Source organism: Annulohypoxylon maeteangense (genome assembly GCF_022496945.1).
Source record: "Annulohypoxylon maeteangense strain CBS 123835 unplaced genomic scaffold GGS22scaffold_2, whole genome shotgun sequence".
NCBI lineage: Eukaryota > Fungi > Ascomycota > Sordariomycetes > Xylariales > Hypoxylaceae > Annulohypoxylon > Annulohypoxylon maeteangense.
In genome coordinates, this window is record NW_025953249.1 from 794,471 (window position 1) to 818,623 (window position 24,153).

The 24,153-nt window shown below is 46.7% G+C and overlaps 12 protein-coding genes across 12 annotated transcripts; 2 read left to right on the plus strand and 10 right to left on the minus strand.

Annotated features, from left to right (window-relative positions):
- The first annotated feature begins 206 nt into the window (after positions 1 to 206).
- Positions 207 to 1,572, plus strand: GGS22DRAFT_152349 (uncharacterized protein). The gene is made up of 2 exons (XM_047959668.1): positions 207 to 869; positions 988 to 1,572. The coding sequence occupies exons 1-2, from the start codon at positions 463 to 465 to the stop codon at positions 1,415 to 1,417; spliced, it is 837 nt and encodes a 278-aa protein (XP_047822619.1). The 5' UTR covers positions 207 to 462; the 3' UTR covers positions 1,418 to 1,572.
- GGS22DRAFT_196650 (uncharacterized protein) lies at positions 1,551 to 2,648 on the minus strand (the record flags this gene model as incomplete). Its single annotated transcript, XM_047965866.1, has 2 exons — positions 1,551 to 2,569; positions 2,629 to 2,648. 2 exons carry the CDS (start codon positions 2,646 to 2,648, stop codon positions 1,684 to 1,686), a joined length of 906 nt encoding a protein of 301 aa, XP_047822620.1. The 3' UTR covers positions 1,551 to 1,683.
- Positions 2,649 to 3,196: 548 nt separating this feature from the next.
- GGS22DRAFT_184366 (uncharacterized protein) lies at positions 3,197 to 3,543 on the minus strand (the record flags this gene model as incomplete). The annotated part of the gene is made up of 2 exons (XM_047964184.1): positions 3,197 to 3,368; positions 3,431 to 3,543. 2 exons carry the CDS (start codon positions 3,541 to 3,543, stop codon positions 3,197 to 3,199), a joined length of 285 nt encoding a protein of 94 aa, XP_047822621.1.
- A 102-nt stretch (positions 3,544 to 3,645) lies between these two features.
- GGS22DRAFT_184367 (norsolorinic acid reductase-like protein) lies at positions 3,646 to 4,113 on the minus strand (the record flags this gene model as incomplete). Its single annotated transcript, XM_047964185.1, has 1 exon — positions 3,646 to 4,113. One exon carries the CDS (start codon positions 4,111 to 4,113, stop codon positions 3,646 to 3,648), a length of 468 nt encoding a protein of 155 aa, XP_047822622.1.
- Positions 4,114 to 4,526: 413 nt separating this feature from the next.
- GGS22DRAFT_196652 (Mss4-like protein) lies at positions 4,527 to 5,253 on the minus strand (the record flags this gene model as incomplete). The annotated part of the gene is made up of 3 exons (XM_047965867.1): positions 4,527 to 4,732; positions 4,797 to 4,920; positions 4,975 to 5,253. The coding sequence occupies 3 exons, from the start codon at positions 5,251 to 5,253 to the stop codon at positions 4,701 to 4,703; spliced, it is 435 nt and encodes a 144-aa protein (XP_047822623.1). The 3' UTR covers positions 4,527 to 4,700.
- Positions 5,254 to 5,791: 538 nt separating this feature from the next.
- GGS22DRAFT_152350 (uncharacterized protein) lies at positions 5,792 to 7,824 on the minus strand. The gene has a single exon (XM_047959669.1). It carries the CDS (start codon positions 7,503 to 7,505, stop codon positions 6,015 to 6,017), a length of 1,491 nt encoding a protein of 496 aa, XP_047822624.1. The 5' UTR covers positions 7,506 to 7,824; the 3' UTR covers positions 5,792 to 6,014.
- Positions 7,825 to 8,847: 1,023 nt separating this feature from the next.
- On the plus strand, positions 8,848 to 12,100 carry GGS22DRAFT_196654 (carbohydrate-binding module family 1 protein; the record flags this gene model as incomplete). The annotated part of the gene is made up of 12 exons (XM_047965868.1): positions 8,848 to 8,899; positions 8,952 to 9,151; positions 9,202 to 10,053; positions 10,106 to 10,598; positions 10,655 to 10,776; positions 10,831 to 10,924; positions 11,003 to 11,051; positions 11,101 to 11,192; positions 11,252 to 11,484; positions 11,533 to 11,575; positions 11,627 to 11,931; positions 11,988 to 12,100. The coding sequence occupies 12 exons, from the start codon at positions 8,848 to 8,850 to the stop codon at positions 11,994 to 11,996; spliced, it is 2,544 nt and encodes an 847-aa protein (XP_047822625.1). The 3' UTR covers positions 11,997 to 12,100.
- Positions 12,101 to 13,495: 1,395 nt separating this feature from the next.
- Positions 13,496 to 15,862, minus strand: GGS22DRAFT_184370 (uncharacterized protein; the record flags this gene model as incomplete). The annotated part of the gene is made up of 2 exons (XM_047964186.1): positions 13,496 to 15,008; positions 15,711 to 15,862. 2 exons carry the CDS (start codon positions 15,860 to 15,862, stop codon positions 13,496 to 13,498), a joined length of 1,665 nt encoding a protein of 554 aa, XP_047822626.1.
- A 183-nt stretch (positions 15,863 to 16,045) lies between these two features.
- Positions 16,046 to 17,144, minus strand: GGS22DRAFT_152358 (uncharacterized protein). Its single transcript, XM_047959670.1, has one exon. The coding sequence runs from the start codon at positions 16,546 to 16,548 to the stop codon at positions 16,333 to 16,335; it is 216 nt and encodes a 71-aa protein (XP_047822627.1). The 5' UTR covers positions 16,549 to 17,144; the 3' UTR covers positions 16,046 to 16,332.
- On the minus strand, positions 17,018 to 19,326 carry GGS22DRAFT_63098 (uncharacterized protein). Its single transcript, XM_047967606.1, has one exon. It carries the CDS (start codon positions 19,003 to 19,005, stop codon positions 17,488 to 17,490), a length of 1,518 nt encoding a protein of 505 aa, XP_047822628.1. The 5' UTR covers positions 19,006 to 19,326; the 3' UTR covers positions 17,018 to 17,487.
- Positions 19,327 to 20,310: 984 nt separating this feature from the next.
- On the minus strand, positions 20,311 to 21,753 carry GGS22DRAFT_152361 (HD domain-containing protein). The gene is made up of 3 exons (XM_047959671.1): positions 21,425 to 21,753; positions 21,187 to 21,364; positions 20,311 to 21,134 (listed from the first exon to the last, which is right to left on the minus strand). The coding sequence occupies exons 1-3, from the start codon at positions 21,456 to 21,458 to the stop codon at positions 20,561 to 20,563; spliced, it is 786 nt and encodes a 261-aa protein (XP_047822629.1). The 5' UTR covers positions 21,459 to 21,753; the 3' UTR covers positions 20,311 to 20,560.
- Positions 21,754 to 21,986: 233 nt separating this feature from the next.
- GGS22DRAFT_63142 (Ctr copper transporter family-domain-containing protein) lies at positions 21,987 to 23,349 on the minus strand. The gene is made up of 2 exons (XM_047967608.1): positions 22,620 to 23,349; positions 21,987 to 22,548 (listed from the first exon to the last, which is right to left on the minus strand). Exons 1-2 carry the CDS (start codon positions 23,054 to 23,056, stop codon positions 22,422 to 22,424), a joined length of 564 nt encoding a protein of 187 aa, XP_047822630.1. The 5' UTR covers positions 23,057 to 23,349; the 3' UTR covers positions 21,987 to 22,421.
- Positions 23,350 to 24,153: the final 804 nt, after the last annotated feature.

The following is a 24,153-nucleotide window of genomic DNA, read 5'->3' on the forward strand; positions in this document are numbered from 1 at the left end:
GGGGTGGCTTGTGCCAATCTCACAGCCACAAAACATCGCCTATCGATATCGGCGTTTCCCATTCGGCCGAAATAAGATTCCGAGATGATAAGACAAACGCCGAATTATGTAGCTCATACGTAAGCAGGCTTTATGTTATGTTACACAGTCGGAGTATTGATATGCGAAGCGAGCTCGCGACTCCGAACATTGAAATCTCTCAAACGGGCTCGAGCCCAACAATCTTCCCTCCGAACTTTTCTTTCACGGCGTCGCATCTTCTACAATGGCCTAGATTTTTCACTCTACCTTTTTTCACCTTCAGAGACGTTTCGACTTGACCATGATACCCTCATAGACTTCAATTCCCCGCTTTTAAATCCCCCTGACACAGTAGATTGTACAGTATCTTCCTTACCCGCTTCCGCTTATACCTCACCCATCCATACACCTCGTGAAAGCCTCAGCGCTATTTCACCAAAAATGCCTCCCACCACATCCACAATCCTCCGCGCCGTCTTCCGGCGGCAGCTCGAGCAACTGCGCACAACACGGCTCCCGCGCTCCGCGCCGCGACGCTTCCAGTCCAGCAACTCCGGCCCTAAGCCCAGCGCCAGCGAGACCGCGAAGGCACCGTCGTCGCCAGCAGCCACACCTGCACAGCAACCCGTATCCATATGGCTACGCCTCGGACCCCTAACGCGCGCAGGCCAGGCATATGCGCGTTCGCAGCGGAACCGGCCCTGGGCGACGCAGATCGCAAGCGCGCTTGCCATCTATTTCGCCGCGGACATCAGCGCGCAACGCATCAGCGGCAAGGAGTACGTGCCGGAGCGCACGGTTAGGAATATGGTTATCGGAGCCGTGTCTGCGGTGCCGTGCTTTATATGGTGAGCTACGTCTTCTTCATTCACTTCCCAACTTTACCGACGATAAGCGGGGAAACCCGTGTGCGCTTAAGTCCGAGAGTGGAACACGTCTCTCTAACCAAGACGGCGCTACGTATAGGTTCGTCTGGCTATCGAAGAGCTTCAACTACGGCTCCCATATCGTCTCTATCGGTGTCAAGATTGTCGTCAACCAGATGATCTTCACCCCCACTTTCAACACCTACTTCTTCGGCTCGCAGGCGCTGTTGGCCGGAGATAGCCTTGCTGACACCTGGGACCGTATTGTCCGCACGGTCCCCATCAGCTGGATGAACGCGTGGAAGCTGTGGCCCGCCGTCCTGGCGTTTAGCTTCACTTACATTCCTATTGCTTACCGTAGTGTCTTCTCTGGCGCTGTCGCCGTCGGCTGGCAGACTTACCTCAGCTTTTTGAACCGCCAAGCCGAGATCGAGGAAGAGGTGGCCCACCAAAAGAGCCCTGTAGCTGCGTTACCCACCGTCGAGGCGGCGACCCTAAAACTAGAGCAGAAGCGGCCCATAGCGGCGTAGATTTGACTTCATTTTTCTGTGTACTTAGATGGTAGACGAGCGACACGCATTTGGCAGTAGATGGACTAGGTTTACGGCATAGACTTGGGATTGGTGATGTTCAATATCCACCATTCGGAACCAATAAAATGATAGAGGCTTTGGTGGATCCCAAATTTTATTCATTCGCTCTAAACATCGTGACCCATTTATGAACCTCACGCACCCGCTTGAATCGATACTGACTAAATATTTTCGCTTTTCTTGCCGAGAGCCCATACGTCCGATTAATTCCTGAATATACGATATTTCACAATTTTTTGGACGAGGCTACTTGAGAATTCGGGAACATCGACGAGCATCTTAGCGAACTCATCCACTTCGAATGCGTCTTGGATTATGGCGGCAACGTGAAAGACGATCATCTCTCGAATAGGATCTCCGACTATCGTGTTGTCATAGACGTGCGGTACCAGGTCTGCGATGTGTTTGATAGATTCCAGTGTCCAGTTGTGTGTTTGGAGCAAACTGCTGAGCTTGAAGGTCGTAATCTGTGACAATTTATCGATACAATACTTTTCCGCTAATATGTGAAGATCTGCGTGGTAGAAAATGATTTCTTTCAGGTTTGCACATGATTGAATCCCGATTGGATCTGTCTCGAGCTTCATGCTGTATAAATGAGCCATATCAATCTCGTAGAACCAATTTGCAAACGCTTCTACGACCGTTACCCTTCCATCGAAGCTCCCAGCCTCGGCGAATTCAAGGTATGGACGAACATATGTTTTCTTGTTCCTATACATATCGTAAATGGAATATGGTAAAGTCCCTTGAAGCCCGTTCCATGATGGACCTGGGTATGGCACAAAGGGTCCTTGCAGGGTCGTTAAACCACCTTTTTCACGATTCCAGTCTAAAACGTCTTTGTCGTTGGGATTTTCCGGCTCGACACAGTTGTAATCACCACAATAGGCGAACTGTCTCAGTTGGTCGAATTCTTCTTCAGTTACATCTTCCCAGACCACCTGTCCATCCGCAGCCTCGGAGAAGGGTCCATTGATTAAGACATCGAGGGGTTTTGAGAGGCGGGCAAAGATATCCGCGTGGACAGCGAACTCTTTTTTATCGGGACCAATGATGAATTTGAATAATCGAGTGTTGTATGGAAGACTAATGTGTTGTTAATAAAGTTCTAACATGGCCAACCTGGGATTCTACGGATAACGTACTCGTTGGATGGGGACGACATGTTGACTAGAATAAAACTAAAAAAGATAGATAAAGACTCTTCGGTATTGAATTAAATTGATGTCGTGGTAAACACTACTCTTCGATGTAGATATATTAACTGCGGATTAAGAACTATACGTAGGAAATGAAGATGAGGTTGAGTTGAGAATCAAAATAGGAGATGGTACCAAGGGAAGAAAAGAGTATGGATACCTAAGGCACTGGGTACCTTGGTAGGTAAAGTTACGTCTACTTACGTACCAGTATTAGGCCCGAAGGCGATTCAGGATTGATGTCGTCGCGTCGCGGCTGCCTGAGTAATATTTGAAGTGGTCGAGTGGGTGCTACCATTAGCTATCAGGGGTAATTCCTTCCACTACCTACTAGACTTCTTGGCAGATAGGTAAGTTCTTAGGTACCTGCGCATAGGACAACCGAATAGAAGACATTAGCCTAAGAAACACCACTACTATTGATCTTATAAATAAAGGGGGGTACTACCGCTTAGAGATCTGAAGGTACATAAGTGGTATCTACCTAGGTATGCGACATTATTGTACTGTGGCTTCACCATGGCACTTCCTTGCCATCCCACATCCACATCTTTCCGCTGTGGGTCTCCCTCGTTGCGACGTCGATTACCTTAATCATCCCTTGGACGCTCTGCTCAACCGATATCGCAGCCTCTTCATATCCAAAAGCGTTGGCGCCACGGTTTCCGATATCTGTTTGAACCCAACTGGAGATGAAAACTGTTAGAGAGTTTCAAATACGTCTTAGGAAACTATGAGAGACACATACCCTGGGTCTATAGGGAACGCAATAATCTCCGGCTCCTCCACATGAATTGCTTTCGTGTACCAATGCTGAACTAGCTTAGTTGGGGCATAAGCAGCGTTCTTCATAGGAATCATGTTCCTATGGAAAGTTAGTACATAGGCGCCCTACCAATGGTAGAGGTATCGTTACTCACTAGATATTGTATTAGTGGTTTTGTTTTTATAGGCACATATGATTTATGGAGGTAAACTTGCCGTTAGAAATGCGGCGCCAGAGCCGATAGTAACCCATAATGCATTGGGAGACTTCTTGAGCAGTGGAAGCGTGGCTTGGTAGAGCCAAATGAAGCCATAGATATTAGGGATAACGTGCTTCTGAAAATCTTCAGCCGTAACTTCGGAAACCTTGCACCAGAGATTCGCAACTCCAGCATTCGCGATAACGATATCCAGATGGTCTATGCCGCGAGATGCGAGATGCTTTACCATATCGGCAGCATCGGTCGAGACTGTGACATTATTCTGTACGATGATGAGTGAAGTACCTTCGGCCTTAGGTAAAGTTTCGAGAGCTTTGGAAGATGGATGTTTGATATCTCGATTTGCGGCAATGATGGTGTGATTAGGTTTAGCTAAATAGAGCTCAAGAAGGCCTTTGCCGATTCCTCGGTTGCAGCCAGTAATCAATACAACTTTCGGTGTCATCGTGATTTCAAATTAGATGTCTTGATAGCTGGAGACTCCAACATGATGGAGGGAGAGTCAAGAATAGATAGGTATATATACAAGAATATTTCACATTAAAGACAAGTTAACCAGGGTGCGGGCCACTTGATTTGTAATTCTATGTGAAAAAGAGTTTGATTTATCAGCTCTCTATACGCCTTAGAACTAACTGAAAATATTACAAGGACCAATAATTGTGTTGGTGGATGACCCGTTATTGATGTTATCCCCTAGGAAGGCTGGTAGAGTCCTAGAACCCCACTTAAAGAAGTGATATTACACACAACCGAAGTCAGAACTCCCCGAGTCTGATTAGCAACCCATTGACACTCACTACCTGCATCTTATCTTAGGAACTTTCGTCAGTACTAGGTAGGTGATATTACTGATTACCTATGTCGGCCAAAAGGAAAGCCCCCCGACTAGAAGGCTAAACACTCTAAAGTACCTACTTTTGAGGGGACTTGTCTAGGTCCCGTTCGAGAATTAACGAAATACCTCACAATCTCAATCCCATGACACCAATCTATCGTCTCTTCAGTTAAGAAAGTTTGTTCCTTTGTTCTTTACTGCTTAATTTCTTGCTTTTGGAAGAGACCTAAAATGGTAATTCTGAGTCACGACGCTCTCAAAATGGGAACAGAAAATGTAATCCAACGTACCCTCGATTTCTGGCATCCAAGGATCACGAAGCCTGCAGAAGAACTCACCCTTGGGCTCAACCTGGCCACGTGCATGGTCTTCCATTGTGTCATAAAATATGTAAATGTTGTCGCCTGCGTTTGCCTGAAATGTTGTATTAGTTCTCCATTTTCGGGTCAGAATATATGAGTAACCCACCCCGTACTCCAGCAAGGGACCCCCACAAGTGTCGCAGAACTCTCGATGTAGTAATACTCCATTCCCATTATCAGCTTCGTGCACTTTTATGTGATCCTTTCCTTGCGTGACCTCAAATGTAGACTTGGGGACTTTAGTTGTGACCCCACTTTCGCAACCTGTGAACTTCTTGCAGTTGCCACAATGGCAGATACTTGTGCGAGCTTCAGTTTCGGGATCTTCAAGAGTAATGGTGTACTTGATCAAGCCGCAATAGCAGCCCCCGGGAAGAGGAGTCATTTTGGTATTGTTGCTATGATGAAGAGGTTGATGTAGATAATTAATAAGAAAAACGATAATCATAAGATGGGGAGTTAGTAGGTCGTCTAGGTTGTCTTAGGAGTGTACTGGTGTATTTAAGCGTTGAGCATGACAGACCTGCCGACCTCAACCGATGGTCACACCATTAGTCCAACTTCAAGGTACGTAGTAAACACCGAGTGAATATTGACGTAAAACACCAAATAATACACTTGAAATTAATTTCAAGTTATTTGATAATACCTTGAAGATTGTTTACTTCCACCAAAAAATAGACGCAAGCTTTCCAAGGTTGTTAACCATCCATGACGTCCATTGAACGTCATAAAGACCGCTGTGAGCCGGGCTCGGCCCACTTTACCCGGGGTGCGGGTCAGCTTGTTGCACACAGTTCGGACCGCCATACAACTTGCGACTTCCTCATTCGGAAATATGATAGAATTGGAGCCGGAAGAAGGTACAAAGTACCTCGATGAACGTCGCAAGATGAATCACATCATTCTTCAAGCGTATTATTGCTTTCATATCAATAAGCAGTTTCATAAACATCACGAGAATTTTATGATACCTAGTCATCACATCCATAAAAAGTACTAGGTAGATAGTCACCTAGCCTCAACCTGACCACCTTGCAGCGCCCTGCCGCTATGGTATGACGAAAAATGTATCACCATATCTGCAATAATCAGCCTATCAAAATATTGTGACAACCCTGATGAATTTTTCAGCCTTTACTTTCATCAAGTCTTGGCTGAGACTGGCTCTCCATTCCTCAGGCAGTCCTGACATGTTCTACCAACGAAGTGGTCCTTATTCCCCTTTTCCTTCTTCTTCCCGCATTCCCTACAATGGAAACGGCAGAGGTAGAAATTACAGCCCTTAACAGGACATTCTACCTTCCAACGACAGTCTTGAGTCAAATGTTGCTCCCCACAAGGGCATTTCTTGAAGGAACATTTTCTGCCTGAGTGGCCTTTGATACCACACATGCAACATCGGAAAGAACACATCATGGCGTTATTGTGCCTAAAATGGCCGGGGTGGTGAGGACACCCGCACGCACGGGAGCACCGGATGTAACACTCCAGGGCTACATGATATTGGGGGAAAGGCCGACATTTGCAGCGGTTAGACGACTTGACTTGACAGCTGCTGGCTTTATGAAATGGCGACCCACAAAAGCCGCACTGAGATGGACAGTTTTCCGTACGATGAGTATACTGGGCGCAATTATCGCATCGGTGCTTGATTGGTTTCGAACCACCCTTTCCCGTAGGTTGTTTAAAAAACAACTCTGGTTTATCCGTGAACATTTCTCGAATATGTGTTCGACTAAGACTTCTGCGGCGTGAAAGCTTATCGAGCTCTGATAAACGACGACGAACGAAGTATATGATGAATTTTTTTTCAAGATGAAACCTATTATCAACGCTTCGGACCGCAACTGTGCCCCACGCGCCAACTGGAGGGACACTGCCCGAACGTTGGGGTCTTCCCCGATGTGATCTTGCTATATCTCGGAGTGGCGATTTTCCGAACATCTTGAACAGGAGTCCTTTGTGTCCTCTATTAGAATGCGAATCGGGGGGTTTCAAAACATTAAACCAGGGAGAAGCAGTGAAAGAAGGCCCAATGAAGAACCGGGCATCTGGAGAAACGTTAATCGGTAGGTAATGCCCACCAGAATATAAATGGAGCCGATATTGTGTCTCCGAGGCTGCTTGGAACCTCCTTAAATGTTCAACCACATCCTTCTTCCAGCCTGGACCACGCTTAGGGGTTGCATGCGACCAATAGGAATGGACGTGTTTAAGCCAAATTCGCATGGAAGGATTAGATTCGAGGAAATGCCGTTCAACCAGTCCCAAAATTGCGCTCTCGACTTCAGTCCTATTACCTGATGAGGTCAAGACACGTAAATATTTTATAATTAGGCTCAGAGGCGCAGCTAGTGGTTTCATGTCTTTCGGGTTGAATGGCCAGTTGTAATCGGTCTGTAGTATTTTTGATAAAACTTGTATATCAGTACCTAGGAGCCTATCCCAAGGCTTGATTTCACCGGATAGGGTATCGTGGATTGACTTTCCGTATAATTTGGCCGTTACTCCTGTTGGTTCCATATAATGTTCCATAATTCGATTAACCATTATGTCACGGGCACCAAGGGGTTTGTGTTCGTAACGACGAAAGTCAAGATCAAGCCCGTTAAGAGGATAATGCAAAGCCATCATGAAGATACCAAGGCTTCATGAATTATCCTAAATGCCTAGGTATGTAGCCAGTGATAGGCTACGTGACTGGGTGTATCCTCTATGATTATGTAAGGCCACCCGGTTTTGATTGGTCGATTTTCAGAGGTGAATGACTCGTCGACCGGGGTTTGGTTAATTACCTCCACTTAATGGCTAGCGATAAATATTCTTGGGTAAAGCAATATCATGGTGGAACCATAATAGAATGCTCGTGTATGAAGATATATATCTTTGGTGAAAAAAACCAAGATGATGAATTTATTTTGATGAATTGTAGAGGTTTCAAGATCGATGACCATTGCATCGCCATAAAGTAATGTGTGGCGGAAATAACTGCGGTCTGCGGCGCCAGTTGTCCAGGCACATATGCTTACATCATAAGGGATGTGTTGTGGCTTGATGTGGCTGATAGAATATGTGGCTCGAGAGACACGAACCCCTGACGCAAATAAGATTACTAATTCCCTAACCCCAAATGGTGGATCTGACGATGTGGGGAAGGGCTGGGGAAAAGGGGGGAAACCAAAACAAACCCTCCCTCCTCCAACGAAAGCAGCCAAGATCGCTTATTTCGGCCCGCGAAGCACGTCAACATGCATCCGTTTCTTAAGAACTCCGCTGCTACTCCGTCGATAGAAGCGGCAGGTCGGCTACGATCTAGGTGTACTCGGTCTAACCAAGAGATCCATGCTACTCCATCCATGCTGCGTCCATACTACTTTGAATGCTTCTAGTTGATCCTAAGACCACGAGTGGCATAGCTTCTATGGTAACCCAGCACATGTTCGACCATACGGAGCTTTTCCTTTATTAGTTTGTCAGCATATGCACGAGAGCCGAGTACAGCCCGCCCGATGCTGGACCGGAATTACATCGAACGTCTAGAGCGTCCAATGTCGTTCTGTGAATCCGGTCCTGGGACTTAGAGCCGCGACTAACTTCCAGGTTTACTACTCGCGCCCCACTTTATCTCCGGACCTTAGCATTAATCGGTCTCTCTAGCATGAGCCTTAAGGAGCATTGACTTGTGATAATGCAAGGAGACCATGGCAGCGCGACGACGGACTCGGTCGTCATGGATTTCCTCCTATCACATATATGACGTAGGGTAGCTTTGACGATAATGAATACCTGCCAGGGGAGTTACCTAGCCAAGTTACATTCGGCATCAATTTTCGTCAGCTCAAATATGCTTGTCTGGGTCGTCCCCTGCGTTTACAGTCATATATAAGGTATTACTCCAAAGCGTCCTCCTGAAAGTCGAGATCTCTGCTTTATACTGTGCGTGTGTTTGATTAAGTCCCCGGACAAGATTCTCAACATGGCTCATTTCGGATCTCTAGTAAAAGCACTGTTGCTTCTAGTAGTCTTAAGTGAGCAATCCCTAACATGGCTGCAGACCCAGTTCTTACTAATGCGGTATAGATGCCCAGAAGTGTCTCTGCCAGAATAGCACCCCGACCGCATATACGGACAGTGCCACCGGCATAACCTTTGACACGTGGATAGTTCCGGATAAAGCAAACGGCGCTGTCAGTGGCTCTATCGTAGGTGGCTACACTTTCGGCGTTGCGCTTCCCGAGAATGCCTTAACCACAAATGCGAATGAGCTCATAGGATATCTGGTCAGTATCAAACCCAGTAATTCCGTGCTAATACACTAATGTTTGGATAGAAATGCGGTTCGAATGGCACGACGACAAATGCCTGGTGTGGCATATCATTCGGAGGCACGATGACGAACAGCCTGCTTCTCATGGCCTGGCCATACGAAGATCAAGTATTGACGTCGTTCCGTTTTGCCACTGGATACAGCGCTCCGGCTGTTTACACTGGCAATGCTACGTTGACTCAGATATCTTCAACCATCGATGAGAACCACTTCAGTGTCATCTTTAGATGTCAAAACTGTTTCTCCTGGGATCAAGACGGGGCGACGGGTTCTGCATCGACCAGTAGCGGCACTTTATTGCTAGGCTGGGCTAGCTCACTCAAGGCTCCAACGAACCCAGCCTGCCCAGCTGATATCGCCCTTCAATTCCACAGCAATGGCGACAGCTTATATAACGCCAACTTAGACTCGGCTGCTGCTAATCCATCCTATACCGAATGGGTTTCCAAAGCCACTGCTACCGTGACTGGTAGCTGCGGGACAACAACACCTACGACCACTACATCTGTAAGCACAACTACTACTACTAGCGCTACAGGCGTTCCCGTTCCAACGGCTACTTACGATTATATCGTAGTTGGTGCAGGAGCTGGCGGGATCCCGCTAGCCGATAAATTGAGCGAGGCCGGAAATAGTGTCTTGCTCATTGAAAAGGGGCCCCCATCCTCCGGCCGATGGGGCGGGTCATTGAAGCCAGAGTGGTTGGATGGTACGAACTTGACTCGATTCGACGTTCCTGGTCTATGTAACCAAATATGGGTTGACTCGACAGGTATTGCTTGCACCGATACGGATCAGATGGCAGGATGTGTGCTGGGTGGCGGAACGGCCGTCAACGCAGGCTTATGGTGGAAGGTACGTTATCCTCCAAGTATGCCCTTGAATAGGTGCTAACTATTTGATCCAGCCGTACTCTTTGGACTGGGATTATAACTTTCCTACTGGATGGAAATCAGCAGATATGGCTGCTGCGACGTCGCGAGTATTCTCTCGCATTCCGGGAACATACGCTCCGTCAATGGACGGGAAAATGTATTATCAACAAGGCTTTGAGGTTCTTAGCGGTGGTTTGAAGACTGCAGGGTGGGCTGAGGTTACTGCGAATGACGTACCTGATGAAAAGAATCATACCTACTCTCACACACCCTTCATGTTTTCTGGTGGTGAAAGGGGCGGTCCTATGGCTACTTACCTAGTGTCAGCCAATGGACGTACAAACTTCCATTTATGGACGAATACGTCAGTAAAGAGAGTCGTCCGAACCGGTGGTCATATCACTGGTATAGAGGTTGAACCGTTCCTAGAGGGTGGGTATGCAGGCACCGTCAATGTCACATCAGTTACGGGTAGAGTCATCCTATCTGCTGGGACTTTTGGATCGGCCAAGATCCTGCTGAGAAGTAAGGCACCCGTCCCCCAAAAACATCTATGTCCGCTGCATTTCTAACTTATTTAGGTGGAATTGGTCCGGCCGATCAATTGGCTGTTGTCCAGTCGTCAGCTGATGGACCATCAATGATCTCGAATACCTCTTGGATTGATTTGCCTGTTGGATACAACTTGGAAGATCATACAAATGTCCGATAACCCCTGAATTTCAAACGATTTTAAGCATACTGACTTCCCACATAGACCGACACTGTCATCACGCATCCCGACGTGGTCTTCTACGATTACTATGGAGCCTGGGACAACCCCAATACAACAGATAAGGATCAATACATCAGTGAGTTATATACAACCTCGATCAAATACCTAACCTTCTAAATCTTTAAAAGTGTATTTGACTAACTTCAGGCGAAAGATTCTCGGTCGGGTATGTTCGCCCAAGCGGCTCCAAATATTGGGCCAATGTAAGCACTTATCCCAACACTCTAGTAATAACTGCCTAACGCTCTGAAGGTTCTGGGACGAAATCACAGGCGATGATGGAATTGTCCGTCAACTCCAATGGACTGCTAGGGTTGAGGGAAGCGATGGCACACCCAGTGGAAGTAAGAATTTCTTGTCCTCAATGGTGTTTGTTTTAATGCGCAAATTCTAACTCAAGTAGCCGCTATGACCATGAGCCAGTATCTTGGACGCGGTGCCACATCGAGGGGTCGAATGACGATCACGAAAGCATTGAACACCGTTGTCTCCACACTGCCATACCTGCGCGATGAGAACGATGTTCAAGCAGTTATTCAGGGGATAAAAAACCTTCAATCGGCCCTCTCTAATGTCCGGAATCTGACTTGGACATACCCGTCTGCTAATACGACAGTCGAAGACTTCGTTAATGATGTAACACAGCGCCCCCTGCTCGTGGGAACATCAAGCTAATGATCTCAGATGCTCGTTTCGTACACCAACCGACGTTCGAACCATTGGATTGGTTAGTTTCTATCTTTGACTTTTAATAACGGCAATGTCTAACAGCTTTCAGGAACTAATAAGCTAGGAAGCGATGATGGTCGAGCGAACGGCTCGGCTGTAGTAGATCTCGACACGAGGGTCTATGGGACGGACAACTTGTTCGTCGTCGACGCTAGTATCTTCCCTGGCCACATTACCACCAATCCTTCAGCATATATCGTCATCGCGGCTGAACACGCATCAGAGAGGATTCTTAGCTTGTCTTTGTCTCAGGCGCAATCACAGTCGGCTCAATGTGGGGGGCTTAATTGGACGGGTAGCTTCCAGTGCACAGCGCCTTACACTTGCACGTATCAAAACGCTACTTATTCACAGGTAAGCAGATATTTTCACGGTAGCAATGGTTGGTTTTACTAACATTTTGTGTTTAGTGCCTTTAAACTGTACATATACCTCGTAAGATGGGAAATTCCAGTACATATATCTCTCCATATCGAAATCAAACGATGTAAATAGTATCAGATGATTGGTATCGCTCTCATGGAACTTTCATCATTACCTATCTATGCCAAGCTTCTGACATATATCGTAAAAACAAGTAGCATGCCCCCTGAGCCCCCAAAGCAGATGTGATTATGTAATGAGGGGCTGACCAGTAAGGATCTGACTATGCCATATGAGAACCCCGCCCTTCCACGCCATGGCACCCTCGAAGTTGACTGACTAATCAGGAATGAATTACATAATCTGAAGTTCATTAGGTAATACTTAGTTAGAATTTGATTACATAAAAGGCTTTGATTACTTAGCTAGGCCACCCCATTCTAATTAACGCGTAGTTTTTTTTAAACCCATAAATATATGGTTTAATTTTATAAATGTTTAACTAGTTAAATATCTATAAAGTTAAACGATTACTTATATTTAAACGTTATATATTTTTAAACGTTTAGAAGAAGTCTAACGTTTCTTTCAAATAAATGTTTAGCGATAGCTCGAACTATTCCAAGTCCTTAATCTGGTATATGTAACCCTTTCAGTTATTATTTTAATCCAATCCGTCTACCTAAAATCTATATAAGACCTTAATCCCACCTACCTACCTCCAATCCTTCTTCTTTTTTTTTTTCTTCATCTTCAAAACCTCCAAGTCCCTGAAGACGTCTTTGAAGAAGTCTACCTATCCCATACATACCAGGTTTACCTCCAGGATCTCCAGGACCTCCAAGATCTCCAGGACCTCCAGGATCTCCAGGATTTCCAGGACCCCCAGGACCTCCAGTCTATCCGATTTGCTAGTAACTTGAGACTCAACTGCAGCTTTTGCAGATAGGTAGGTAATCTTGTAATTGTAAAAATCGTAAAAATCGTAAAAACGTAGAAGGCTAGATGATTCAACCTGATCTGGCTCGTTTACTTGTTTGAAACACCTATCCGCTAGTTCCTGTAGCTTTCCGTTTAGGTATATCGAAGACTTCATATTAAACGTTTAGAATCTCCAAACGTTTGGAAAAAAAGTAAACACTAATCTAAAATATAAACGATTAAATAAAAAAACGCGTAGTTGACGGTTTCTTTTTTTCCAAACGTTTGTATCGTCAAACTATAAATTTACGATGAATTAACAGTTAATTAGGTGCTACAAGCTTTGGTACGGTACTAATTGCGGTTGAAGAGGCTTAGCTAAACATTTCGGGTGAGAAATGATGATAGAAGCAGGATTCAGTGCCGTGTGAGCTAAATTTACAGTGGTCTTATCCCCAGAATTAGTGGTTCCCCACTATAGCTCAGGGAGCACACCCGCTAAATAATCTAAAAAACCACCTTAAGGTTTAGCTGAGCACTGAAATATGAAGCCCAGGGTCTTTCAATTGCAGCAATCCTTTACAAGTCCCCCATCTCAACAACTAAATTCCAGCTCGCTCTATCAAACCGTTGTCTACACCACCGGTTTTCTCAAAGGCCTAGGCGTCCCCTTGTATATCCCCAACCTCTGATACGTCTCATAATCAACCCATGGCCTCTCAAAAGCCGGATCAAACGCATCCCTCACCGTTCCCACCCCGTAACAAATCTGATTGCCCCCCCAACCGCGCTGCCCAAACATATTCTCCCCACCCCTATACAAAAACTCATCAACCTCCCTATCAACCCAAATACCGCGTCCCGAACACGGCTGAGCCACCATCTCCACCCCAATCGTAACCCTCGGCCGCGCCTCCTCATCTCTCCCCCTCCAGTCAAGCGTATCCCGCATCCCCTCAAGCAACGTCCTATAACACCCCCCATTATCCAAAAACCCCAAAAAGCTCAACTCCACAGTCCTCAGCGTCGTCGGCAGCGCAGCCAAAAACGCAATCACATCCTCCTGCACCACGAGAAAATTAGATAACCCGAAGTGTCGCAGACACGACCACTTCTCCACAGGAAACACCGTACGCAGCGGAACCAAATTCTCAATCCTCCCCGCGCTTCCCCGAACCGTAGCCCGCGCATCAGGATCATGGCACACATTCGTCCGGAGCGTCACGTGTTCCAACCCCGTCGCGTTCGCCAGTGCGGCGCGCAGTAATCCGCGCCGGAAGCAGGGCCACCCGAGGTATTCCTGGGCGTTTACGAGGAGATCGAGGTCTAAACGGCGGAAACCGGGTTTACCCAGAACGGCCACGAGGTTCGCGTGTTCGGCGCACGGCTGTTCGAAGATGCGGCTGCTGAGCCCCGTTTGCAGGTACCGCGCGTCGATGACGAGCTCGGTGATGGGGTGCGCGTGGTGCGCGAGTGTGTGCAGGACTTTGCGCGCGCCGCGCCAGTTGTTTTTGTGGGGCTCGTCGATCCAGTCTTCGGCTGAGGGGAGGGGGTCGCCGTCTGCGGCGCAGGGCCAGCCGCGGGGGGTGGGGTAGTTGAAGCCGTAGGGGAAGGCGCGGATCATGGGGGTTTCGTATAGGGGGGTGTATAGGAAGCCGTGGGTTGCGGCGGTGATGGTGATTCGCTTTAGTGCGGGGAAGCGGGTTAGGCCGTACTCTAATGCGCGGATGTCCTCGTCGGTGCGCAAGATGGGGTCTTGCTGCTGGAGTAGGTGTTGATAGTGATTCCACGACTCCTGGTAGGTCATTTGTGCCGCGATTTGTTTGGATCTTGCGATGTGGTCCGGGGTATCTACATCGCTGATCCTGCGTGAATTCAAGTCAAACGCATTGTCCTTGCATGCCTGTACAAACCAGAATGGAGCTCCTGTAGTTTCAAGGCTTTCTTCCTCGTCCCAAGCCTCCTCGGGTTCATATTCGTAGGTCCCCCTCTGTGGTAGGACAGGGGGCCTAGTTAGGCGCGCATCATCGTAGACGATCTCTACGATATCCTTGCGGAACGCTTCGTGGTCCGCAATGGCGCGGAATACCTCAATATTGCGCGGATTAGGCGATAAAAACACCCTGGATAACCGCAGGCGAGCTATTCTATGTAGAAATTTGCATGTTTGCCGTACGTTCTTAATGTCGCGATTGGGTAGGTAAGACACGATAGAATTAAGAAGTTCAGTGGGAAGAGCTGTGAGAGAAAATGAACGTGGGGGGTTAGGTTCGATGAGTTTATGAATTGACAAAGCCATTATAGCGGTACATGTCAATTTAATACCGTAGGCACCTAGGTATCCTAAGAGGAAGCAATTTATGAGCTTAGATGAGAGTTGAAGGATGATACCTAGAAAGCAATCAGGCAGAAATCACGAGAGATGTAAACTACGGCGAAAATTTGACCCCGGTCGCCGTGAGAAAATATCATAGGTAATTATAAACGACTTTGCCGCATGCAGGTATATTATTTACTATTTCATCTCTTTTTCCATTTCATACGCCAATTTTCCTCCCCCCTATCGCTACCAACTAAGTATAACCACTAATCCATAAGCTAGAGAGTTGTCGCCTAGCTTATCTCTCGACGATCTAGCACGAGTTTCCCCACGACGCGATATCCCAGCTCTGGGTTGACAGAAGGGTAGCGAACAGGCCTTCCATTTTTCTGGCCTCCCATTTCAACCGTGGTAGTGGTGATGGTGACGGCGACGGTCGTGGTGGTGATGATGATGGTGATGATGCCCGTGACCTGCGGGATGGTGCCCATGATGCGATCTGTGTTCCGAACGTCTCGGAGATTGATACTGAGGTCCAGCCTGTTGAGGTGGACCAGCCCACTGGGCCTGTTGAGGTGCAGCCCATTGAGCACCACCCTGCTGCTGAGGTCCAGCCCACTGACCCCCAGCCTGCTGGCGTGCGGCGGCCCTATCGCGAAGCTTGCTGATCATTGCACCCATTGTATCTTCTTGTTAAATTTAGCAAAAGGCGCGCTGAATTGATTTGTTCCCGTTAGAGTTGAAATTAGAAGAGATGCACTCGGATGGAAGATGGGAAGATTAATGAACTGAGGAATCTAGTTATATTTATATGCCTTGATAGATAGGTCGGTTTCTTGTTACACCTATTCCAATATATTTACGCAGGGAATCATTAACAGCGTGATTCATATAGGATTTATTGAAGTTATTGTCCACTTGCCACGCATCACTCAAATCACCCTCATAGCTGGATGCTAAAGTTGCCGCCCCTGAGTCTCCCAACCAGAAGTCGCAAGATGTCACAGGACAAGAAAATTTGATACTGATCCTCTAGACACCATAAAACCTCTTGATTACTTACCTAACATTGGGGTAAACCTATGATTCGACTATCAAGAATCATCGTCCATATCAAGGATTTTTATTTCCTCTCTCGCTCCCCCGTCAAGTTATACCGTCCAGGTCGAACGTTCGTAATATGGCCTCAAGTTCGGGTTCGTGATTTCCGTGACACAAACTTTGGGATTTCGGCCGTGTGTGAAGACGGGCGAGTAGGTGAATGAGCTGCTAGACGGATCATGGTAGACCCATTGCTGATCTTGCATGACATAGCACCTAGGTGTACCATCACGCTTAGCTTTCCGTCTGCTGAGATACTGGCCCATTTCTCGTTTCTTTTTTTGGCTGTCGGCTAATGAGTTCGAGGAATGGCGGAACACGTTAGTTGATCGTAGAGATAGGGCAATTTATGTATGATACTTGGTGATGGTAAGCTCATCGGAAGATGGTGAATATCAATATCCAGTGTCTAAAGGATGAAGGCGAATAGATTCGTGAACAAGAGGGTGGAATTTGGTTATTGTGTCTATTGTTTCTGCATGGAACAACTCCATTGTTAGGTATCGTTTCTGATATAAAGAGGTCCCAACCGTACACCAAGGAGGTGGGTTCTCCGAATAAGAAGTTGACTAAGACGTCCATTCACCATCTCCAGGACTCAGCTCGCGTGTATGACGCACCAACTCTTGTCATGCTGTGATACTAGTTACTTTACAAAGACTTAATATGGGATGAAAGCTTGCCCATTGTGCTAGTGTCCTAGGTTTGTTGTGTACCTAGGTAACCAGTAGCCTTTGTTGAATGCTTGAGTTTCGTCTCTTGGTAACATGCAGTTTGAGTCGATACTTTCTCGATCCGCAATCTCAAGGTACCTAGATGAACTCATCGTGAAGTAGAAGGATATTATAAACTTTAACTTTTTAGCATTGGAGAGCTATAATATTTAATTCGGAAGAGTAAGGTCGTAATATCAGGTAACCGCATTGCAATCATTAAAATTCATAAATTGCCGACTCCAAAAGTCCAAGGCATGCCTGGAGCGTGTAGCTGTATCTAGGGTGGGTGCTGTAATTCCGACCGAAGTAAGAAGCGTCAAAGTTGGTATCATGTCCGCGTCGAATCATGGCTCTAAAAGCAGGCAAGCAAATAACTCAAAAACGCCAGTTTTTTGTCAGGTGCTAGCACACATCACCAGGCCCACAGCCTCATCCACTATAGTCATAAAATAGACTGTTAAGAATTTGCCGTTGTTTAGACATCTTTCTTCATTCACTCTCCCAGTGATCCAAACCCCCCACGTCGCCATCTCCGTCGACCTCGATCGTAGTACCCAGAGCCTCCTTTCCCTGTCGGATCATATCTCGTAGTCTGGCATTGAGGTCGTTCATCTTCCAGTCGGTCTCCATCTCCTCCTGGATTCTTCTAGCTGCCAAATTCTTCGCCTCGGCATCCAATCGAGGACTGTTATTTCCTATTTCTTGTACCGAGTCGCGTCGCTTCATTCTGTTGGATGGTGCTGATGCAGCCGAGGCCGTACTATGAGTCCTCTGGTGGCTACGTTTCGGTTGGATGCAAGGGCTGGGAATGAAAGAAGGGTGTTGCGAAAGGCGAGCAGGTGAAATGGCGCATGGCGTTTGAGGGCGGCTTGGAATCGGAATTCTACTAGGAGTATATGCGGGAGCGGGGGATTGAGCCCGAGGTGAAGCAAAACTTGCCGGCTCTCGGCTGGGTAGAGACACAGATCCCGCAAGGCTCATCCTGCCGGATTGGCGTCGAGCAAAATTCGGAGTACTCACTCGACTCACAGGTCTACCAATACGGCGACGAAGAACCGGAGCGAATGCTTGCTGCTGATGTGTGTAATTAGTGGGCGCTCGGGACGCCCTACTCTGCGGCCTCGTGGTCTCAGGTTGGTCCTGAACCATGACCCAATTCCTACCAAGCCCCTCATCTCCGGTAAGCCCATCGTTGATTTGACGTCTTTTTGCTGCCGGCGGGGGTGTCGATTCCGGCGTTTCTCGCTCGTATTGGAACGGGGAGTAGTCTGACTGTGGAAACCCGCTAGACGTTCCAGTAGGATCCAAGCTAGGAAGCGTAGGAATATCATGTTCGTTACACCAAACCTGGCCATTCGAATTTGAAAATTGAGGCGGTGTGTTCATGTCGTAACCTCTCCCGCCTCCCGCGTAGAAGCCACGGAATACGCCGACCGTGCAGAAATCGAATACCTTACCGACGACTCCACCGATCGTATTTAAGGCAAAAGAACCCCATCCGTTAGGTGGTTGCGACTGGGAGGGAGACGGCTGTGTTAGGGTTGCGTAGTTTGTGGATGGTTCGATCTCGGAGTGTGGTCGTTTAGAAGCTAGCACACGCCTATAATCTATATCAGAATAAACGCTATCTTCCAGCGCACTATTCATATCCGTAGGAGCCACTCCATTTGGGGATTCCATGTGGCCGGCTAAAACGTATCGTCTTCCTCCTTCTCCAGCATACCTATTCATCTCGGTCTTCTCTTCGTGCGTGCCATCATAGTCTGATCTTATGTCATTCATAGGTGTAGATTCTCCGTATCCCCGTCTCTTTCTCTTTGTATTTTGGCCTGGCGTCATCGCATCAGAGTAAAAGTTTCCAGTAGACTTCCCCAGATACATAGAATTAGAGGGAGACGATGATATAGGAGGTCGGAAAATTCCAGGGTGGACACCAGGCATGGGAGTTCCATTAGGAGCTTCGAAGTGGAACGCGCCAGGCATGACCACCTGTGGTCCGAATGACATTGTAATGTGCGAAGGTTCGGGTTAAAGGCGGTGAGCAACAATTCGAGTTGGACAGATAATTCCTAGACTTGAAATAAAACTTTATCAAGTTAATAGCCCGTATAAAACGATACGGTCGATTTTGTGAGGCTTCTGTTGTTTAAAAGATGACGAGCGCTGATGGTTGGATAAGACGGAATGGCAATTAGTTTGTTATCATAGTATGATAGCACTGACGATGACGATGACGATGACAAAGTGTCAGCAGCCACCAACAAAACTGAACATCCGTAAATATTAATTGTTCGTGCCCCTCAATACTATTATTCGTCGTGATTCTGTCGTCGTGTAGATGTTTAGGATGCAACGCAAACGATGTTGCCGTCGCTAGTGTAGGTTGTCTTGTAAGAATTAAAGAGGACAAATAGAAAAGAGACTGGCGGAGGGTGGGATAAAAATTTGGAGCTCGTGATCACAAGCCTCTTTTTGAGTTCGCGTGGTCTCGGGGCGTACCCTGCTAGTAATGTCCCTAAGGTTGTGTGACGACACCTGTGAGGGATCGAATTGGCTGTCGGTTTGGTGGCTCCTACCTCTATTGTCTTACTTTTAGCTCACGTCTGCCTGGATAGCTTGATAGGTAAGCTCGACAACTAGTAGATTGCGGTTATGCTGAGTTGGTGGTAACTTTGTAAAACATCGTTTGACGAGATTTAGTGTAATCGAGGTGTAAAATCGTGACTGAGTTACCGAGATGCGATGAAAGACATCTACTTGTTTAGCAGGAATCCCGCTGGTCCAGCGAAGGGTAGCCAGTACTAACGTGGCAATGCGATAGCTAATAGAATGACGAAATACTTGTACTAAACTGGCTGGATTGACGATGTGCAGGATTGGAGATGATATAGTATAAAATCTGGAATTCTTGGAATCTTGATAGCTTCCAAGTTGTCTTAGACACTTGGATCCCGAATGTTGACAGATGGGGGATAGAAATGATTAAACTTTGATTTCTAGAAGCTTTGAATTGTTGAGATAACCCTTGAACTTGTTCGTTGCCGGGTCAGAATTAATTGTGGAAAGAGGAAGCTTGGATGTCAACAGTGCAGCCCTGTAGAGTTGGACCAAGCGTTGCTATTGGAAGGCAGGAAAGGTTAGGTACAATTTGCTAGCGGGCCAGGGTCCCGGATTTAATATAGTGGGCCATCGCGGGGCACTAACAAAATGCGATCCACCCACTTCATAACTCAAGTCGATGAATATCTACTCTGTAGATAGGATTCGTACTTTATAGAATGTAGATATTCCCTTATTCATAATGGCTGGATTGAGAGATTTATCATCAATAAATTTGCATAATAATATGTCGTTATTAATCATAACCATAAGTTTCGTCTCCATCTACGTACCTATTCTATGTCAACCATTCCGAAGTTCCCATCCCATTCTACCCGTTCGATGTGGTGATCCTCTATGTCCGGCATGAAGCAAAAAATCGACCAAAACATTCGGTATTGATACAGAACTAGTATCATGCTTCACATATCACTACGTCAGACCTCCTTTCAGGCCGGACCGCTCATTTGGAGTAATAAGCATCTTGGCCTTTGGACGTGGCCTCCTTCACACCGCCATTCATCCCAGCTTCGCCGTGGACGTGCGATTCCGTGCCCCAGAACTCATCACGTTCCTTGAGGATATCTTTCGCCCACTCCTGAGTTTCCGGCAACACCACCTTGGTAGCCACATATGCGAACTCGCCAAGGTCGAGCCGCTTATCTACCCGCTTCTCATACTCCACCATTTGCAACAACAGCTCCATCTTGTCTATGTCGTGAACAAACAGGCTGTCTATTGTCACAGAGTCTTCGTACTCCTGCCAAATCGCTCGGATCTCTTGTCCCGCGAGACCTCCATATACCTTTCCCAGAAGGTTCTTGGAAATGTAGTCCATCGTCTCGGCCTCGCGACGGCTTTTCTCCGGTTTCGGGACGCCATCTACGGGTGTAATATCTCCTACGATCGACTCGGCCATGTCGTGAATTAGGCACATTTTCATGCATTTATTAAGATCGACTTTAGGTGCGAGCGATGGAGGGCACAGGAGGGTCATTAGCGACATGCGATACATGTGGTCAGCGATCGATTCGCCTCTATTCCAACTGTTAGCTCTAGCTATGTTTTTAGGTATAACAGACAATTCACCTCTTGATACCGAACCGCCGCCATCCCTCCCGTTTTCCTGTCTTCAATCGCTCGAGGATGTGGAAGAAGGGAACTGGTGAATTGGAGTCCTCGACGGGAGCTGCAGGGTGAATCTTCGCCAACACTTTTTCGACCGACCAGGGTTCGGAAACCTTAGGGGTGATTACAACACCAGGATCTACACAGATATTCCGTTTAGATAAGTAGAATTCGCGGAATATAGGAATGTCGTACTCACCAACATTCTCCTCACTTCCAGCATTAGAAGACATTTTGCACCGTCCACAGATTAGGGAACTCTAACTAGGGTCCTGTGGTAAATGCGGTATTCCAGAGCACAAAAGATTAGTGGACGTGCGACGAAGAAGGCGGGGCAATCTACAATCAAAGATATGACAGGATACCAAGCAAATGACCGAATTGCTCAAGGAAATGGCATCTGTTAGGGTAAGCGAATTCCACCAGTCCAAACCGTCCTTGGGATGAGTTGAAGATTGTCAGGACACAAACAGCGGCCTACGTGAATTATAACTAACATAAAACTAAGAGGTGAAGAATGGAAGTGACGAATAGAAAAAGAAATATTCAAAATACAGAAGGCACCTTGCAGAAGAAAATGCGCCTAAGGTAGGTAGCCCCACGTGGCTGATAATGCCCGTGGGTTAGATATCCAGGCTTATCTATTGGTTACCGGAATTGTTACTGGAGATCTGAAAGACAAAAGATCGGGTTTTCGCGATTCCCCTGACGCCTAAAGTGGAGTTCCGGTACTCAACCATTCAACTAAATCCATCAGCGCTGCAACATCCCGCTCGTTACGTCGTCTGCGTCGACCGGTGACGGCATGTCACGGTTGAAAACTATATCTGTTCCAGGTTATGGACGGCAATCTACATCAATCATGTCGCTTTGTTGCTACCATCCTGGGTCGTACAGCATAAGCCACGTCAGACAGAATCAGGGGGAGCCAACATATTGAAATCTACTCCCAGCCTCCCGCAATTGAATTATGTCGTGAAGGAAACTTCCTAGAGTAAGTTTTCCAGAAAATGATAAGTGATATTGTAGATGCATGACGACACAGAAAAGACTCATCAAACTCGTTTAATATCTTCAACGATATATCAGATCAAACGTATATACAGTACATTACAACATTATGCGTCTAGTCCACCCGGGCCGTCAAGTAACCTATTATTCATCGCCTCCATCTCACCGCAGTATATCATCATTAATCAGCAATGATGATCTTGATACAAGGAATTGTCCGCCGCCAAATCTCCAACAATGAATGTTCCGAGGAAAAGACCACCTAGGACGGCTAAGAAGTATCCAACATTCATCGTCATAACTGCAAGCATCCTATGTTTCAGTTAGCAACAAGGGCATCACGGAAGCTGTGGATAATTCCTTATCACCAGACGGAAACCTACAGCAAATACCCAATAGTCGCTAGTGAGAGCTCGAAAGATGCCCTGCTGAGACTAGTCTTGAATCTCCATGCTGCCCAACGCCTTCGCATATCGCCATAAACGCGCATGAGAGGTGGTCGAGTCGCCATGTCTCCCTTTTGATAGCCAGCTTCATCGTTCGGTATCAGCTGTCCCCTGGATCCGACAACTGCATTCCATATCGACTTCTCGAGAACAGGTTTCAGCGCTAGCATGAAGCGCATGATAACCGCCAGAACAACTAGAAAGATGCAAGTACCAGCATATTCGGCTGAATTGGTAGGCGTCCATGCTTTTGAAAAGAGTGACGTCGTGGATGAGAAGAAGAAAGTCATCGACATTTGGGAATCGCCCATGTCAACCATGTTGCCTGTATCCATACTCTTCGCAGTATCTGACATATCCATCGCCGTTGCCATGTTATTCACCTGCCCAGGAACGAGCGGGATGAGTTTCCTCGCAACCGACACCGACAAGTTCCGGAACCGCTAAATAATAGCGGTGCGATGTGAGACATTACTTATCAGACACATCGATTCAGGCAATCGGGTCAATTTAAATTTTCAATGAATGTTTGTGAGAACCCCCAAAAGCCCGGGATCGTGTCCCACGAAGGAGTGAATCCTGTCAACGCCGCGCAAGTTTGCGCAAATTAGAAACTTCCGCCCGCGTGGACAGACGAAAAAAAGAGCTTATTGTTCGTTGTTATAGTGTTAGTAAGAGTCTTTTGTCGTTTCCTTCGCTTATTTCTTTCGCTTACCGTGTAGCAGGTTCGGGGATATATTAAGCTTAAATTGCTTCGTTGCGCGGACGTTAAATCTTAAAGTAGATGATCCGCATTGTCCAACCCAAGAGCTTTTTACTCGACGAGATGCACAGTAAGCGATTGGATTGATGCATTATATTATGCCTCAATCAAACCAGAGGATGATCTGGTAAGCCATGATCTGGCATATTCATTTGGTATATGCATAGGGCTGTTGTCGAATTTCTGTCTCATTCTAGACGGTCTAGCTACTAACAATTCTCAGTGAGGGTCGAATCAGCATAGATCTTATATTTTACCCACTATTCACTATGTTTATATTCTCGTCGGGGAGTCAAACAAGCAAATGGGTCCATACCTAGATCCGATCTCTTCTCTCGCTCAATCAATTTTCACAGTATCTTTTTTCCAGTGTAAATTCCATTTACAAGGCTGGGTTGATGCTGCGTTGATTAACACTTCAATAGCACAGTAATAAATCTAGAATAAGTATCAATCTTCGTCCCAATACTATCCTCACCATGTGTAGACTATCTTGACTAACTGTCTAGTAGCTCCAGAATCGTTGCTCCCCGTCGATATGTTTCGTCGAGTATAGATGCCCCTCGTGGTTTAATTGCCTACTACCTACTCAAACATCCAGGGGGTGGTTAAAACCCGCACCCGTTCCATTCTAATCACAAATGAGATCAAGAATAATCCCATCAATGACTTTTAAGAATGAGGAATAATACGGAGGCTTCCGCATAC